A 17,073-nucleotide genomic window follows, 5' to 3' on the forward strand; every position below is an offset into this window, starting at 1 on the left:
GACTAACCACACTGGTTCTTTGGCTTTTTGCAGGCTCTTCACAAGCCGCAGCAAAGCCTTCAGAGCTTAACAACCTTAATTTGGTGAGAGCTTCACCAGCAGGAGGGTCACTAAAGCAACTGAACGTGCTTCCTGAAATTTCCCCAACACTACTGGATTTGCAGAGCGAAGCCGAAGTGAAACAGGCTCTCCTGCCCAACGGCAGCGCACCCAAGCTGTGCGACTCCGTTCGTGAGTTGAAGCCACCAAACACATCGCTGGACTGAGAGGACAGACTGCCACGTGCAAATTAACAAATACGCTATTAGTTTTAAATTTTTTTTTTTCTTTGCACAGAGTATATAGGCTACTTACTTCTACCTCAAATCCTGAACTGATGACCTGTCAAAGGCAAAACAACTGAGGTATGAGAAACAAGCTTGTATGGGGAACAAACTCCTGTTCGAGCGTCATCTGTTTGTACATAGTTTAAAACTTCCCTGAGAAGTATGAAGTGTTCAAAAGTTGACTTGCATATGAAGCACATAAATGCAAGGGGTTATTGTGTAAAGAGAAAAGTATTTGATACAATTGTACATAAGAGTTTTCATATATAAATATATATATATAAAAATATATATATATATCTTTTACAGAGGCTATTTTAATCTTTAGTGCATGGAAAACTGAATGAAATTTTACAATTTTGGCAATATTGTTTTCAGTATCAGGTTGCTGTTAAACTTTGTGAGAGAAATAATTCTGGTGCCTTAAACGCATAAGCAGAACTTTAAAAAGCCAGACTGTTGCAAAGGGATTGTCCTCTTTTCAATGGAAGTTCCTTTAAATCAAGAATTAATCGGGTTACTTAGCACAAATTTCCTTCCCCTTTGAAATTTATTGCACTTAACATGTTTAAACAGAGATCTTCAGCTGTTTCAAATGAAGTTTATACGAGAAGAACCCATGCAATGAGAAATTACATAGCAACCTGATTTTTTTCCTGTTGGTGGAAGAACTTAAATTCCATTATTTTTCAAAACTGCATACAAATTAGTATATGAACTGTGACTGTGTGATACGTTGAGTGGACCACACAGGAGGCACTAAATAATTCAGCAACAGTGCAGAGCCCCGAAACAGCCAGACAAAAAGGCTGTCGTGATTAGTGAGCAGTCATTACCAAAATAAGTAACTCATGCAGTAAACTGTGGGGTGGTCTCATGTTGCACCGTTCAAAAACTTCATAGCAGAGGGCGTTATCTGCCTGTAGATGCAGTTACAGCGCTGATCACCTACAGAGCTAATTGCAGACATTTCCCACGTGGATGCAGCTTTACCTGTATAAGATGCATATCATTACACAGCCCAGCCCTGTTTAGAAGGAATAACACGTGCCAGTATAATGTGTTTTCACACCCAAAAAATTACATCTGTTCTGGAGGGGGTTTGAAACCATAGAGCTGTTTTGACAACAAACTAAAATCACACTCCTGAGCCGACAGCTGTACCGTTAATTCATCTGATAGTTACTTTTTTCCTGCAAAACACCATTACCCCCATCTGCAGCCAGGCTCTTTATATGAAAATATCTGCCTTGTGTAGCAATTCTGGGCTACTCAAAAAAATACTCGTTTAGAAGGGAAACTATGTAGTTATGGTTGAAAGTACTCTGTTAAATGGAAACGTTCCAAGTATTTTTACGGGGTCTTTTAAGTTAAGTTCATCCATGAACGGGGGGGGAAAAATGCCCACATTGGTCAGTCAGATCCTTGTCACTTCTCACTTCACTACAATGCTTTTTATTTATAGAAAGGCTGCTTTCTGTTGGTGTTGGTACCTGTGGATGGAGGACTCCCAGTTATTTGTAATTTGAGTTCTGCTAACATCAGGTTGCTAACTCTGGTGATGACTACTCTGGGGGAAGGTTTATCAGGGGGGGGTTGTTACTTTTTTCCTTAGGAGCAACTCAAACGCCAGTTCCACTGAAGCCGAGTCTGGTGGAAATCCACTTTTGCTAGTACTGTGGCTCAAAACAAGCACCAGAGGTAAGGGCAGAAACATTAAATCCACCGCTTGGTGACTGCCCGAGCGCTGCCACGCCTGCAGGGTCTCGGCAAGCAGGGACGAGCTGCCTAGCACCGGGATGCGAGGTGCCTGTTTGCTCTGTTACCCGCTCGTCCATCCCGCCTCACCTTGAGGAGCCACCACCTCCCGTAAGGGAAGGACCTCCGCCTGCTGCCCGGCAGCGGAGCCCGACCTTGACGAAGCAATGCATAATTCAGCCAGGTACCTGTCTGTATCAGTTCCTGACTATTGACACGTTTGCACTTTGAGACAGGTGGCTGATTATGTTGAGTGCCAAGTTTATTCCGAGCAAAGGAAATGGATGTTAGAAAGCTATAAACGGAGCGTAATTTTCCCCTTACTGAAAGGGAAAGTATGCTTCGGAACTGACTCGCAAGGTGAAAATAGTGGAACCGGGGACACGGGGAAGATGGGAATGATTTAACTGACTCATTTTGCTGGCGGAAATGTCATCACCATTGCAGATACAAAGCATATTTGCCACATTAACATTTGAAAATAATGTTTCTGAATAAAGTTAACTGCCTAATGTTATGACTTCCACTAAATATGTGAATTTGCTGCTTCTAAGAGGCAATGTGAAAGAGGAAGTATTACTTTTGTGTACAAAGTTATTTATTTATTAGAAAATTTGGTACAATGTTGTACATTGAAAAACATGTAAGATATTGAAGTGTCTAACGAATGGCATTGAAGTGTCTTTAATAAAGGTTCATTTATAATATTACAGCTGTTTTGTTGAGTGAGCTTTTGGGAGTTTCAGTTGAAAATGAAATAAAATTCTAATCCATTGCTCTACTCTTTTCTGTCTTTGTCTGACGAAAATGCAGACGGACTGCCCAAATACCCGCTCGTGAAATTGGACCCACGACTTTAACATGAGATGCTGTGGATCAGCATGAGACTGGCAGCCCAACTTGCAGATGGGGTGGAATTTGGGGGCTGTATCGAAAGATACAATAAAGAGCTCACAAGAAATACATTTATAATATATCAGCTCGCTTAAGTATCTGGCACTACCCTTATCTTGGCACTGAAATCAGAACAGATGGGGTGTGCACATGTGCAAGTACGTAAGAAAAACGGGGCCAGGACAGCACCAGACTCAGCTGCAGTTGTGAACACCTCTGGCTTTCTCAAACCCAAACCCCACCCTGTATGGAAATTCCAGAGGCAGCTTTGGAGATAAGCTTGGATTCTTGCTTTAACTAAAAATCTCAATTCAATTTCTGACTTTTTTTTAAAAAAAAATCAAATATAATTTCCTCCTCCAAGTTAGGACTTTGGGTATAAAGCAGATTTCCTGAGATTGTCTCTTAACACATGCAGGAGTTAACCTGGCTGTCCGCTGGGGCTCTGGCTTGCTGGCGCCGTTCCCGCGGGGTGCCCTGGTCCTTCCCGTGGCGGTCTGGGCTGCGCAGCCACTCCAGGACACAGGAAGGGGAAGCGCTTGGCCTCCGTCTCTCCTCCCCATATTGTCGGCTAAAACAATCTGGCTAGTTATTTGCATTTTGGGGGTTTTGTTTGTTTTTTTCGTTTTAAACAAAAAAGCAGTGATGACAAATGATTATGCAAATATTAAGGAAAGCCAACAAAAATGCGGTATTTGGACCCAGTGGCTTAGGAGGCGTGATTATTTTCAGCTCAAGTAATTAAATGCACCAACTGCAGTGCTAACCCTCTCATCATGTTTAAAAAGCTTTAACAGAAAATACAAACTAGCTTTTAAGGCAGAGTATTAAATCTCCTGCCACACAAAAGCCCCTAAAATTGGTTCTGTGAGACACACAGATATATACAACTTCATAAAAGAGACAACCTTTAAAGTGGCAGGAAGGAGTGCTACACCACACCATGGAACGGGCAGAATTGACCAGCCAATACGGGCTTGGCTGAAACTCCCCATTTTAATTGAAGATTATTTTTAAGAATGACATCCTTTGTTCTGTAAGTTTTACTGGTTTGCCCATCATTTCCTAAGTTTTGGCCTCAGAAAGGTCTTACTACTATGTCATGGGACGACGGTGTCATAGAACATTCAGCCTTAGTAAGGCTGAGCAGCAGCCCGTGCTCTGGGCAGGGGCTCAGGCTCGGCACGTGCCCCCGGCCCCGCGCATGCACCAACCTGGTTCGTATTTGTCCTCCCTCGCCGCGGGACTCCCTGCACCCGTACGGCTTCCTAATGCGGAGAGCCACCTGGAAGTGAAGTTCTAGCATCCCAGGAGCGTGTCACCACGGGTACGACTTCCATTGGGCCAGAAGCCTTGCGATGACCTGGAAGGAGCCGGCACAGAGCGGCGGGCCCAGGCATGTGGTGCCACCAGCTTGAAGCCGATGGCCTCGGTGCCGCTATGGCCGCACGAACCGGGCTGCGCTGCCCCTCTCAAGCCTGCCGGCGGGCACTCACGGGGCACGAGTCCCGGTGCACAGCCGCCCTGCTCGCCCCTGTGTGGCTCCCCATGGCCCCTGCGGCAGCCAGCACCTACCTCCTCCCCGCCACGCGCGAGGAGCCCCTCAGCCTCCGAGCAGCAGGGGTGAGCCCCTGTGAACCGCCACCGCCTGACCTGGCCCCCTTGTAACCGCGCCGGTACAGCCCACCGAGGGGTCTTTTCGCTCTGCAGCAACTTGGCTTTGCCGTGCCCCCACAAACACTTTCCACACCTAACTGTTTTCAAGCACCACTTAGCCAAGTTGCTGGTGTAAACCTGGGGGCCCCCGCCCCAGACTCCGGTGGTAATTTTAAGTGATTTCAACAAGGCCTTTACACCAAGCTCATCCTTGCACCGTTTTGGCTGCTACAGCTTCTGTTCCCTAACATGAGAGCATTTGCTCTGCCTGCCAGCAGCCTCCCGAGAGCCCTCGGGATCCACCTGTACGTCGGCAGGAGAACCTGCGTGTTCTCTCTGCCCTGCCTTCCCAGCCTCCCTCCTGGGCTTCGGGATTTCCAGCCTCCTGCTCCTTCAGCTGCTGAGGGAGGATGACCAAAAGAAGGCAGAGCTGCACATCTTTGCACAAGCACAGCTGTGAAATAATATAAACCTGTGCTTTTACTGGAGAAACGTGAGTCTAATTAATAAAGCTGCACTAGCTACCACACAGGAATGCTTGCTGAGCACCTGTAGGCATAAATAGGAATATAAACTTCCACAAATACAGCTCAAATCAGAAACAAATGGATTATTGTCTTTTACAAAGAGCTCTCCCAACCAGGAATACTCTCAGTGCTGCTGGAGGGCAGCGGGCTGTAACTCTATCAGCCCCTTCCCTGCCCAGCGAAACCCTCCCCGCGGTATGAGGCAGGTGCCACTGAATTATGAAAACTTGCTTTATTTCAGCCTCCCCGCTCAGCCCACAATCTGGAGGTTTGCAAAACATTTCCCCTGCAGGAGTTCTAAGAACGCCTTTCTCAGCCACCGTAATTAGCTGTTTACCCCCCAAACATCACTTTTTTGGCACAACTCTCACAATGACCTCACTCACTTTCCATGCAGGAAAATTTCATGTTTGGGAAATTGGATTATTGGAGGATTTACTTTTCTTTAACAGTGAAAGTGGCTCTCAGCCTGCTGAACAGCTGCGGCGAAGGGGCGGCAGGAGGAAGGCTGTGTTCTCGGCCGGACTCCTCCTCCAGCTCGGCAGCTTCTCCAGCTTCTCTGGGAGCCACCAGCAGGACCGGCCAGGCTGGGTCAGAGCAGCAGCTGGCGAGTCTTCTCATATGTCCCCAGGAAGATGAAGCCTCCCAGGCTGATAGCTGTCATCCGTGGGACAACACCTGCGAACAAGCTGAAGGCAAAGGAAAGGCGGTTTCAGAAGATGAGCAGAGAGCGGATGCTGCACGGCTGGCTGCAGGGGCTTCAGGAAACAAAGCCAAGAAAAATTCTCACTTGCTGTTTTCTTAAATCCCACCCCACTGCTCACTGACGGAACCTCTCTGGACTTCCCTAACAGAGTAGTCCCAAGCCTTGTGATTTTTAACCTCTCTCCATACTCCTCAGGTGCAGAAGCAGAGGTGCAGGAGGCTACGGGCCACACTGTGGAAAGAGGAGCTCAGACACATCTCCCCGAAGGGCTGCAGGCAGATGGGAAGCACCCCATCCTCCACAGCCCCCAGCCAGCCTCGGCAGGGAGACCCCCTCTCTGCCAGGAGCTCCCCCACTGCACAGACAGCCCTGCTCACCGCAGCGGCTCGTTCCCAACAACGTACAAGGGGGCGGGAGCAGGCACGGCCGCACATTCAGCCGCCACGATTTTTAGGTGCCTCATCCTAATAGTTCTTGGAAGTTAACAGGAAACTCGTGCAAAGCCAATTGCTCGAGACAACGAAGCTTATAGTTGGTTTAACAACCTCAGGATAGGCCAGAGTATCCTCCCGGAGGACTATAGGCTTCCTTCGCTGCAAGCAAGGATTAAACATTAGGCTCAAACCTGTTTGGCATCCCCCTGCTGATCTGTCACCTGCACGGCAAGAGCCCTTCACAGCACCATGTGGCTGAGCTCCGCAGGGATGCTGTCCTCAGCTTTTTTCAACCGCTGCATGTCCCCGCTCAGTGTCCCCATAGTGGGACAAGGCGTAATTCCCAGTGTCCCCTGGCTGCACAGGAGGTGCACGCCCCCCAGGGCTACGCCGGAGCTCTCTGCTCCCTGCCTGGTATCGTGCTGCACTCGGGAAACCTCTGGCTGCAGTAACTCTGGTTTTTGTTGTAATGAGCTTTGCTAAGGAGCCTGGAGCACACAGGCAGATGGAAACATTTTATGGCTTTACTAGACAGCAATTGGGTCTATTACCATAATGACAGCTTTAAAACAGAGTAATTTGTACAAGGCATGTATGGACAGAGTGCTGATAGGGTAAATCCTACGGCGCAGCACCGCGCTCGGAACGCGCACCATCCTTCTCCTGCTGAATTAGGCAGCCCTCATTACAGAAGCAGGGGCAGACATTCATTTACAGAACAGCCCACTCGAGGCACAGCTATTACACAAACAGGGGCAGATAACTGAGTTAGACAGAAGCTGCATCCCTGGCAATCTCTATTACTAACCATCACTTCCAAGAATCCCAGCCTTGCTCCCCTCAGTTTCCTTTTCCCACCTGCTACCCGTGGGCTCCCTTCTGCAGGAGGGCAGAGCTGAACGGCTCCAGGGCTGCCCCGAACCTGGAGAGCTGAGCTCTTCTGTAGGCCTGATCCCAATTGGTCCGCACTGGGAGACACCTGCCCTCATCAGCAGATGAGATAAATGTGGTTTTTTTCTGCTGGCCCCACCAGAAATCACTCTGGTGAACTGCCTATTTGTATTTGCTATCTGTTTGCAGAGATTTCACCTGCCACTCCTCTCTCCCTGCCTAGACTTTTCCTTTTGCTTCAGCAGCTCTTCCTGGTGGGATCCAGCACCAAGGGCTGGAGGGCATCACCCCTGCCTTCTCATCAACAGCTGCAATAAACACACAGCATGTCAGTGACCGGCGAAGACCAAACACGGGCTTCCAGGTACAGACACGTGGTGCTCTCCACAGCCCTGTGAGGAACGGATTGGCAGGAGTCACATATCAGGAATCACGTTTAAATCCCAGAGTGAGGTCTGGCTGCAGGTGTTAAACCTGCATGGTGTGCCCTCCCCAACGATGTGCATACCCTTCGTTTCAGGGTTCCCAACCCAGCAATACACCTAGCCCCACAGTCCCAGCAGCACAGGTGACATTTTTCGGTGGCAACTCTGCAACCCAAAGCAAATCCTTTCTCAAAAGACTAACCAAGACCCCTGAAGTTACCCTTTAGAAAAGGCACTGCAGGGTCTGGATACAGCACAGAAGGGCCAGCACTGACAAAGGACTGCGTGCACAGCCACAAAACCTCCATATTACGGTCCGGTCCAAAGAGGCGGCCCTGCTGAGAAGCACCACTGTCATCTGACTACAGCTCCGCAGTGAGTCCACTCCTGCGGGCAGCTTGCGTTTCACACAGCAGCAAGCCCTGAGCACAGGGGCTGCTTTCACCACTTGCATTGGTGAGATCCGGCTCACGGAAAGCAGGGTGCTTCGCACCTGCCATGCCATCTCCACGCCAACTGGGAAGCTCATCCAAGGAATGGGACACCTGGTGCAAACCGACAGCTCTGTCCTCAGCTACACACAAGCTGGGACAAACCATCTCACCACATTTACCAGTCAAATAATCCTCGTCTTTCTCATCAATGAGTCGTGAAGCCTAATCCACAGCTTTCAAACACCACAACCTCCTCACATGAAAAGCAGTTGGACAAGATATAAATTTGCTTTCACATGAATGGCTCATCTAACCCACTGGCAAGAGTGAAGAGGTGCACAGATCTGCTCACCCCATCCCTCTCCTACCTCCTGCCACAGGCCTGGCTCTCCCCAGACAGAAAAGGATGTGAAATTTCTTGGCGTGAAGCAGAGGGATTTACTAGGTGCAGACCAGGAAGCTGAGCCCCGTGCTCTGGTTTTAATAAGGTGGCAATAAGCAATGCTTCTTTCTGCCCTCAGAATTCCTCCTCTTCAAGTATGAGATTTATTAGAGGAGCCATAAATCATTTCATGTTGCAACTGGCCAAAAAAGCCCGACACTTTTATTGTTTTTGATTAATAGATTTATAATTGGCAGCAGGCATGGCAGCCTCTGCGTTTATTTTTCCCAAGACTTTCTTCCTTTTCCTTGCAGCTGACGCAGCTTGGCCTCCTTTACATGTTACTTTTTCTCCAGATCACTTATTGTTTTGATTTCAATTGAATCGTGTTCCCTTTGGTCCTAGTGCACGGGTACTATCTTTAGGCAGAGTTTAATTTTGGCTGTTTAGAAAAGGGCACTGCTGAAACACCCTGAGAAGAACACAAACATAGATTTCTGTTTTCTGCTGTTGGCTGGGAAAGGGGGAGGTTTCCCCAGCCAAATCCATGCCTCTTCACACCCTTCAGAGCTCAACTGTCATCAGCAGCAAACCTGGCCTCACTTCTCCCAGTCCCTTTCTAAACATGCCCTGGAGTTCACCAAGCCACGTAGGACCCAAAACTCATCCACGGCCGCATCACCTCATCACCTCCAAGAGCAAACCTGAGACAACCCATCTCCGAGTGCTGCCGGGGGGGCACAGCTGGGCGTCTTCCTGGAACTGGTGTTCAGGAACTTCCTGCAATTTGTTTTGAATTATTTCCCACATGTGTAGAAAGAGGCTTGAACTTTTATTAGCTGGGCGAGCAGAGATCAGATGTTAAGAGAAAACTGTCTCCCGCAAAGCTGCAATGTGCATGCTGCTTTGAGCAACAGTTTACAAGTGTTAGAACAGCACCCTGAAAGTATCGGCCACATCAAGCAGATTAAAAACCTATGAGAAATTCCAGCAAAAAGCCTCAAGTAAAGCTTCCAAAAAACCCTCTGTTTCTCTTCCAGGCCAAGAGCAGGTGGGACACAAGCCCTACCAAAGGAAGCACAGGCTGAACCTCATGGACTGGAGGAGTTATTTAAGACATATATTCACTATGAGTGGCCAATAACTGGTATGAGTCATGCACTCAACGAGGGCAAGGTAGCATAAATGAAGCAGGTGTCTGTAAAAATCAATAATAATTTATAAGCTCGTAACACCTCAAAACATTCTACAACTGCTAGCAGAGGCCTTTGTGTTCGCAACACTGCTCCAAGGTCAAAAGAGCAATTCTCTGTCTCAGGACCAAGTAAAGTAAGCAGTTAAGAGACTGGATCAACATCACCCAGACTTCCACAGCTGGTCAGAAGAAAGCCCAGAACATTTCTACGCTCCAGCCACAGCAGGAAAGTCACTGGAAAGCCACTCTGCAGGTGCTCAGACTTAATCTTTGCACCCAGTCTGCCTCAGAAAACTTACATTTTTGCAACAACTGCTTCACTGGAGAAATCCCAACGGGCATGTGCTCAAGCCCAGACCTGACAGGAGGCTCAAAGGACAGGTCAGGGAGCACACGGCTCTCTTCCTTCTGCTTCAGCTTGTCCCTGCTGCTGGCACCTGCATCGTCTGCTCCCATCACACTTGGCAGTAAGATCAGTGAATATAAAGGAACCGGGGAGACATCGCTGGTGTTTTCAAATTGGTAGGAAATTGCCAGGAGGAGGAAAAGACTGTCCATAAGGGACACACAGAGGGCTCCTATGTTGGCCTTTCCTGAAATCTCAGGAGGGGCAATTCACACACCTCAAGACAAAACTGTGGTACCCGTTGCTACAAGATGTGCATGCCTGAAGTTTAAATGGATGCAAACACAAATGCACACATTCACGGAGCAAAGCAGGTTATGAAACATGAAACCATCCTTGCCTCCGAAGCCTGGAGCTAAGCTTAGAGATTGTACCATGGATATTCTCCCAAAACCGCCCCGTTTCTCTGCTCTCCCCTGGACATTGCTCTCAGCCAGTACTAAGGTAATGACATGAGACCTCCCTGGAGGACTTGTTCTTAGCTACCTGACAGCTGCTCCCTTGCCACATGTACAGAAATTAGAAGTCTTTTCTGTATGACAGTGTTTAAATATAAGCAGACCATCCTCCCTCTCCCACTCCCCAATACACACACAACACCTGAAATGTAGCACATCCTTACCCCGGCAGGCCTTGTGTCCTCCAGATGCCACCAAGGGCAGCCAGAACATTCCCACTAGCGTTGCTGGAACCAGCCTGCACCACAGAAAGAGAGAGAGAAAGCGATGGCAGAGAGGTTTGGTTATTTACTGAGCTCCCTGTTCCTAGTTAGTGCTACATTACAGGAATTACAGACACCCTAACGACCTCCTTACCCCAGGCACAGACAAAAGCGCCTTGTCTCCAGGAATGAGGCAGAGGGCAGAAAGGGAAACAGAGGCACAGAAGAACAAAACAGTCACTCCAAGGTCACAGAGCTGGTTAGATCAGAACTGGGTATCCAGTCCCTTCTGCACTACACTCAGCTCTTATGTCCAGCAGCTGACACTAGAGCAAGATGTTAATAAAAAGACACTCTCTAAGCACTCAACAAGTGACTTTGCTACTTATGCAAGAGGACAGCATCCTTTAGATTTACTTTAAAAAACAACACGAGCAGTGTATTGCACGTGAATGCCTTGAGTGCAAAACAGAAGACGAACAGCAGGACTACAGATAATTAAATTACATGTGTAATCTAGTTAGTGTGAGATGACTAATATAAAGATGCTGTTAAAGAGGCTGTAATATAGAGATGTTGAGGTCTCGGAACACCTCCAAGCACCATCATTCCCTTACCAATGCTGACCTGGTTGCTCAGGACAGCAGCAGACGTAAATGAAACCCAGTTCTTAGTTCTACCATCCACACTACCCAAAAGCAAAGAAGCTGCAGCAGGTGCAACACCCAGCAATGAGAGATACACAACACAGCAACATGGCAAGCACAGATGTGCATGACTCAGCTGGGGAGGGGCATGTCACCAACAAGAAACACCCCCGCGCTGAGGGACGTGAGCAATAGGGTAAAAGCTCCACACAGAAATACCAGGATGCCTGACCTTTGCCAACACAACTCTTTTCAGGGCAGGGAAAGGCTTTAGGAATATCCACCCGCTGGGGGCTTTTTTTAGGTGTGGGGCTGCTTAGCTCTGCTCTGGGTCAGCAAGATGATGATGGGAACACTAGACTTACTGACAATTTAACTACTTACTAAACTTACTGGTCTTATAAGCAAACTTCCTTCTGCCCTGGCTGGCAGACGTAAGCCATCAGTATCTCTATGACATAAAATTTTAGGACAGAAAATCCAGTGCCAACCCCCTCCTCAGAAAAGATACGCACCCACACGCTCAAGCCCAACAATTATCGAAACAACAGAGGAATAAATCCCCGATGGGCAGTTTAACTTTGGTGCATGAGACTCTGGAAGTCTAGCACACACACATGCTCTTCTCAGACAGCTCCTTTGGGAAAGGACCTGAAGAGCAATTCAAGCAAAGGAATACAACAATCTCATTAGTTCTGCATGCAGTACCTGTTTACATCTAAGCCTTCAAGGACAAGCGCAGAAATCGTTATTAAGGGGTGCTGGATTTCATTCTGTAATGACCATACAGAAACTCTGGAACTACCCGAGCCATTCACCTGCATGTCTCCTGGCCTCCTTCACTCTTACCTTTGCCAACATAATTCTCGTCTTCGCTACATCAAGAGGTGTGGTGACTGCAGCTGCAAATCCACCTGAGCAAATTAAAATACCAAACACAAGTGAGACATTGTTGGGCGAATACGAATGCCACACTGCCTAGAATTCCCATGGCTGTGGTCAACACTGCTCCATTATTAATGCCTACGGCATGTTTCCTCAGTCAGAGTCCAGGTACGTTTGTTGAAGGTCTGTACACAGAGTGTTTCATTCCTGTGTATTGACTTAAGCAAACAACTCCACACTAGTTAACTGTAAATCCAAACATCTCAGTTGAGATTGCTATCCTTTTGTTTTGGACTCTGTACACATATGAACATATGAAGGCCGTAAGGATAACAGATTCTGCTTCCAACACCTACAGACAAGTTTGAAAGGAAGGATTTGCTTACTCATTCGCAGAGATGGGAAAATAAGCTAATCACACTGTGTTCTGCCTTGAGAATTAAGTCTGACCATTTAAATGCTAGAATGATAGAGAAGAAAGATGCTCTGCATCTGAAACACACACGCTTCAGGGGCAAAGCTATCTGCAAGTTATGGACAGACTGGATCTGGACTTCAACTGCTAGACCTGGGACTCAAGCAAAAAAGACAAGCCAATGTTTGGGGCAGGGCTCATCTCTAATGAACAAAATCAGTTCCATTTTGGGTAACAACAATGTGAAGCTGCCCAAGGGTCTCTGGAAATTGTCAGAAGTCTGCTGCCACGAGGGCCATCTTCCCCACACGGGCATCTTTATTGTCTCTAATCACTCCCAAACCTCGCTCTTGGAGCTCATTACTTTCACTTGGAGCAGCCAGCTCAGCTGTGGCTTTCCTCCTAAAAGCCAGAAATCTTCAGCTTATCCATCTGCATGTCTCACCCACAAATGCGTGTGTGTCTGTCTCCATATTTTAACCCTGTGGCTACAGCCTGGCCTCTTGTGCTATCTAGGGACCAGCTTTGCTGCTTTTTCTCCCAGGATCTTATTCCCTTTGCCTTATTTCCCCATCCTAAAATTAACTCTAATCTCTCCTCCCCCCATTCATTTCAACAAGTAATTCACACTGAGGAAGAGCCAAAGTAAAGAAAACTTTTAAAATGCAGGAGCAGTCCAGAAGTGAGTGAAGAAAGAAAAGGGAAGATGGGGGGAAGAAAAGAGAGACAGACTTGTTCAGAAACCTTTTTCTTCTTCATCCTGCTTTTCTTCTCTGGAGCTAGTATAAATCCTGTATCTGCTAAAGCAGGGAACAAAGTGACTCCAAAGACTAAAGCCTACACAGTACCCTGGGAATAAACTAAAAATAATCTATTTTCTGTTCCAAGTTTTATGGAATGTAGAAAAATTGATCTCTCTTTCCTTGGGATGGGAGAAGGGAAAAGCATTTCTTCTAAAATCTGTAAAGCAATGAAAAAATCCATCTTTCCTGCTGGCTCAAGTTTATACCTGCATCTCTCTCTCTCAATCACCTTAGCTTTAACATATTAAAACCTTGTTTTATGTCAGAAAGGAGGCTGGCCAGCTGGCACCCTATCAGTTAATTAAGGAATGTCCCATGACAGTTCAGGAGATGCACTAAGGCACATGTGCAGTCCCCTGGATCTCAAACCAGAACTAGCAGGCAAGCCAAGTTAGCGAGCAGCCCCAGCTGCCTGGTTTAGGAGCCACTCCTGCTCATGTAAGGTTGGCCCATCTGGGTCACTCTGCCAGAACTCTCTAGCAGTGATACCTCGCTAAAAAGCAGAAAAATGGTTTGTATTCAAGAAGCCAAAGCAGAAACTATGAGCAAATTAAACTAAATTCCAGCCTTTTCTTGGACCTCCTTTAAGGTCAAAAATCTTTTTTATTGTAAGCCAGTTTTTGAGTAAGTGACCCAAAGGCTTTGAGAGAATGGTCTGGATAGAAACTTTGGTACTCATGTCAGCAATGTATTTTTAGAACAGTAAAAATAATCTCCATGGAAAATAGTGGCTTTACAAGTCTGGATGGAGAAGCCCTTCCTTTGCCCACAGAGCAAGAAAAATTTAGCAGTGAACCACATGGTTGTCAGGCCTGTATCAAGCAAAAAATCTCAATGCATCACTCAGCTATAGAGCTGACGGTAACACTTCAGTCAGGCTAACTTATTTCCCTTATCAGATCCTGGTAATTTTTCAATGCATTTGTTCCTAACCGTTTCTTATTGGCAGAAGCTTCAACGTTGGCTGATAGAGTGATTAGAACACACACAATTTATCCTGATAACATGTTCCCAAATTCTTATCTGAAAGGTTTAATCAAGGCTGATTGGTTTTCATTTTTTCCCCAGCTAACTGGATCTTTCAAGACTCTTGTTATTAACATTTCAATGTTTCTCCTTCCATCACTGGGAAGTATTTGGTACAGATTTACCAATCAATTTAGAACGACAACAGCAACAATGAAATGCTTCATAAGCACAACAAGCAGCAGGACAGCAGCTAAATTAAATGCAAGTTTGCATATGCCTGACAAGAACACAAGACTAAAGCCAGCGTTTGTTGGGAACCGCATTTCATTTAAGGCAGTGAGTCTGACAAAATGAATTTGCTCCGGCTTTAACTCTAAACGTCCAAGGTGATTTTAGAGTGACCTCTTCAACACTGGTTACATAGATAACCAAGACCAGGCTACAGTGCTGGCGAGGTACTGCTCAGTCCCACCTACTTTAGCTGGGTAAAACAACTTTAAAAGTGACTGTATTTAATAATCAGATTAACACAACAGATACAAACTGATACAGCCAGAGTCTACTCATTCAAAATAGGAGAGCTATGCGCGGCACTAATACACACCAAGGCCCAACAGATCTTTTAACTCACTTCTTCAGTCTATTCCTGTTGTCATGGAATTCTCCAAGAGCTGCCACGTAGGGCTGGAGCCTGCTCAACCAGTCAGCAACCAAGAAAAGTAGGTATGAAAGCATCAGGTGGGCAAGAAAGGCCCAGACACATCCAGCCTTAACACCCCTAATCATTCCGGTTTCTCTGCAGAGTTGCCAGAGAAAAAGGCACCTTAGCAGGCAGTCTGTGCCCAGACAGACAGGCTCACCAACTCACTCTGGATGAGGCTTTCTCCCTTGCCCGAGAAGGATCTGGTGATGACTTGGGCTCAGCAAGTAGGCACAAAGAAGGACTTTCACATGAGGAAGGCTCTTGACTTGTTAATACTTCTAGCAGAGTGACAAACTCCTCTATTAGGAAAATAAAACTTCACGCAGTAGCGGAAAATTCATCACCAGTCTCCCAAGAAGACACAATGGACGCCATATTCACACATCAGCTAAGCAGCTAAACTTTACCAAGCTCAGGATGTTAAACAGAAAATCCTTCCGCTACTCACGCTTTCCCAGTGACCAGTTCTTGATGGAAGTGCTAGTGGCAGGCGTCTGCAGAGAATGACCTACCTTGATTTGACAATAAGAATAAAAAGTCTTGAAGACTTAAGATATTCCCCCAGGTTCCTGCTAGCATTTCCTACTCTTTTTAGCTGTCACATGCAAATAAAAATTGAGAAGTATCAGAACAGAGTGAAATAACTTCACCTGAGAACAACAGACAACCCTAGGTCCTTGAAGTAAGGTGGCTGCCTGCAGGATTTGCTGCTGCTGCTGCTTTAGGAAAATGTTTCACGGGTTCTTTGACACACTCCTCAAATAAGGTCCTATTGAAGGAAGGAAGACAAGTTCTTCTGCAGTCCCTGTATCTTCCTTTTCTGTACCATTTTACCTTCTGGTCACCCTTTCCAAAGGAACCAGGGAGGCCTTCTAGCCATCACAGAGGCTCTGTCCTGATTCTGTGTTTCTGTCACGTGGCCAGACCCCCGACACTTTCTTCTGCAACACCAGCCCAGTTCAATATAGGTCAAGCTCATTTCAAGAGATAGGAACTTGTGCTTGATTAATGTCCTTGTTTGAACTAGGCCAACTTAGGAAAATTAAAAAATCCAGGCTGAGCCGTATTATTGCCTTTCTCCATTACTGTTTTCTGTACTGACATCTGAATATAACCCAGGACTGATTCAGGATTGAATCCCAAATCCAGACTGAAAAACTGAGTCACACAGGTCCAACACTAAACCTCACAGAATCCTCTTACACTGACTTATTTCCAAGTTCACAAACGGTCTTTTTCAGAACTCTTCAAACAATCAGTTCCTTGTTTTGTTGCTGTTTTGAAACTTTTATTTTATTGATACTATACTGATTTTTTTTTTTTTTTTTTTTAAGAGGAAGTTCATTCTGGCCCTTTATCACTGTGGGAACACCTGCCAATGGTAGAGCAAAGTTACCCAAGAACCTCTTCGGATTTAAGCAGAAATACCAAGAGGCAGAGCACTGCTCCTCCACCGATTTAACCAGCTCAGGGTTAGAAGCATGGTCCAAGCAGGGAAATCTTGAAAACTACTCAAAAATTTATTCAGAGCTATAGAGTTAAAGAGGCTTTTAGACACGGTGTGTAATCTTGTCAAAGCCGATAAGATCAAAACAAAAGTGACAGGAAGCCTTCACTGTTAATGTGCAAAAAGCTCTCGTTAGTCCTTTGTTATGCACAAGACTTGCACCTCCATTCTCAGTGACTCTGTCACCACAGAGCATTAATGATTAATGTTCAGGCACTTTTTTTTTTTTTTTTTTTTTTTACAGTAGGGAGTAAGAAGGCGCCTTTAACAGAGGCAATTTTCAATCACACTAAATGGACACTCAGGTTCTCTGACAAGCTGGACATCGCCTCACTGCTCCAGGGCAGTACTTTGCTCTCCCAACAGTCAATACCTGATAGTAAGATTTCCTTGCCACTGGCCCACTTCCACGGAGGACACATAAAACCCACCCAGAAGCTCTTCTGGGA

The 17,073-nt window shown here is 46.5% G+C and overlaps 2 protein-coding genes across 6 annotated transcripts in view; one reads left to right on the forward strand and one right to left on the reverse strand.

Annotated features, from left to right (window-relative positions):
- The window catches only part of LRIG1 (leucine rich repeats and immunoglobulin like domains 1), a 94,289-nt gene extending 91,495 nt beyond the window's left edge, over positions 1–2,794 (forward strand). Inside the window, exon 19 of the mRNA XM_027794672.2 lies at positions 34–2,794. Coding sequence (XP_027650473.2) covers positions 34–266 — 233 coding nt within the window. The 3' untranslated portion in view covers positions 267–2,794. The remainder of the gene's footprint in view (positions 1–33) is intronic.
- Positions 2,795–5,378: 2,584 nt separating this feature from the next.
- Positions 5,379–17,073, reverse strand: part of SLC25A26 (solute carrier family 25 member 26) — an 88,896-nt gene continuing 77,201 nt past the window's right edge. For all 5 annotated transcript variants that reach the window (XM_055803711.1, XM_055803709.1, XM_055803708.1 and 2 more), the window contains 3 exons: positions 12,192–12,256; positions 10,657–10,730; positions 5,379–5,850 (listed from right to left, as the gene is read on the reverse strand). In XM_055803711.1, the coding sequence (XP_055659686.1) occupies positions 5,754–5,850; positions 10,657–10,730; positions 12,192–12,256 (236 nt within the window). In that variant the 3' untranslated portion in view covers positions 5,379–5,753. The remainder of the gene's footprint in view (positions 5,851–10,656; positions 10,731–12,191; positions 12,257–17,073) is intronic.

The sequence above is a fragment of the Falco peregrinus genome, chromosome 5 (assembly GCF_023634155.1).
Source record: "Falco peregrinus isolate bFalPer1 chromosome 5, bFalPer1.pri, whole genome shotgun sequence".
In the NCBI taxonomy this organism is placed as follows: Eukaryota; Metazoa; Chordata; class Aves; order Falconiformes; family Falconidae; genus Falco; species Falco peregrinus.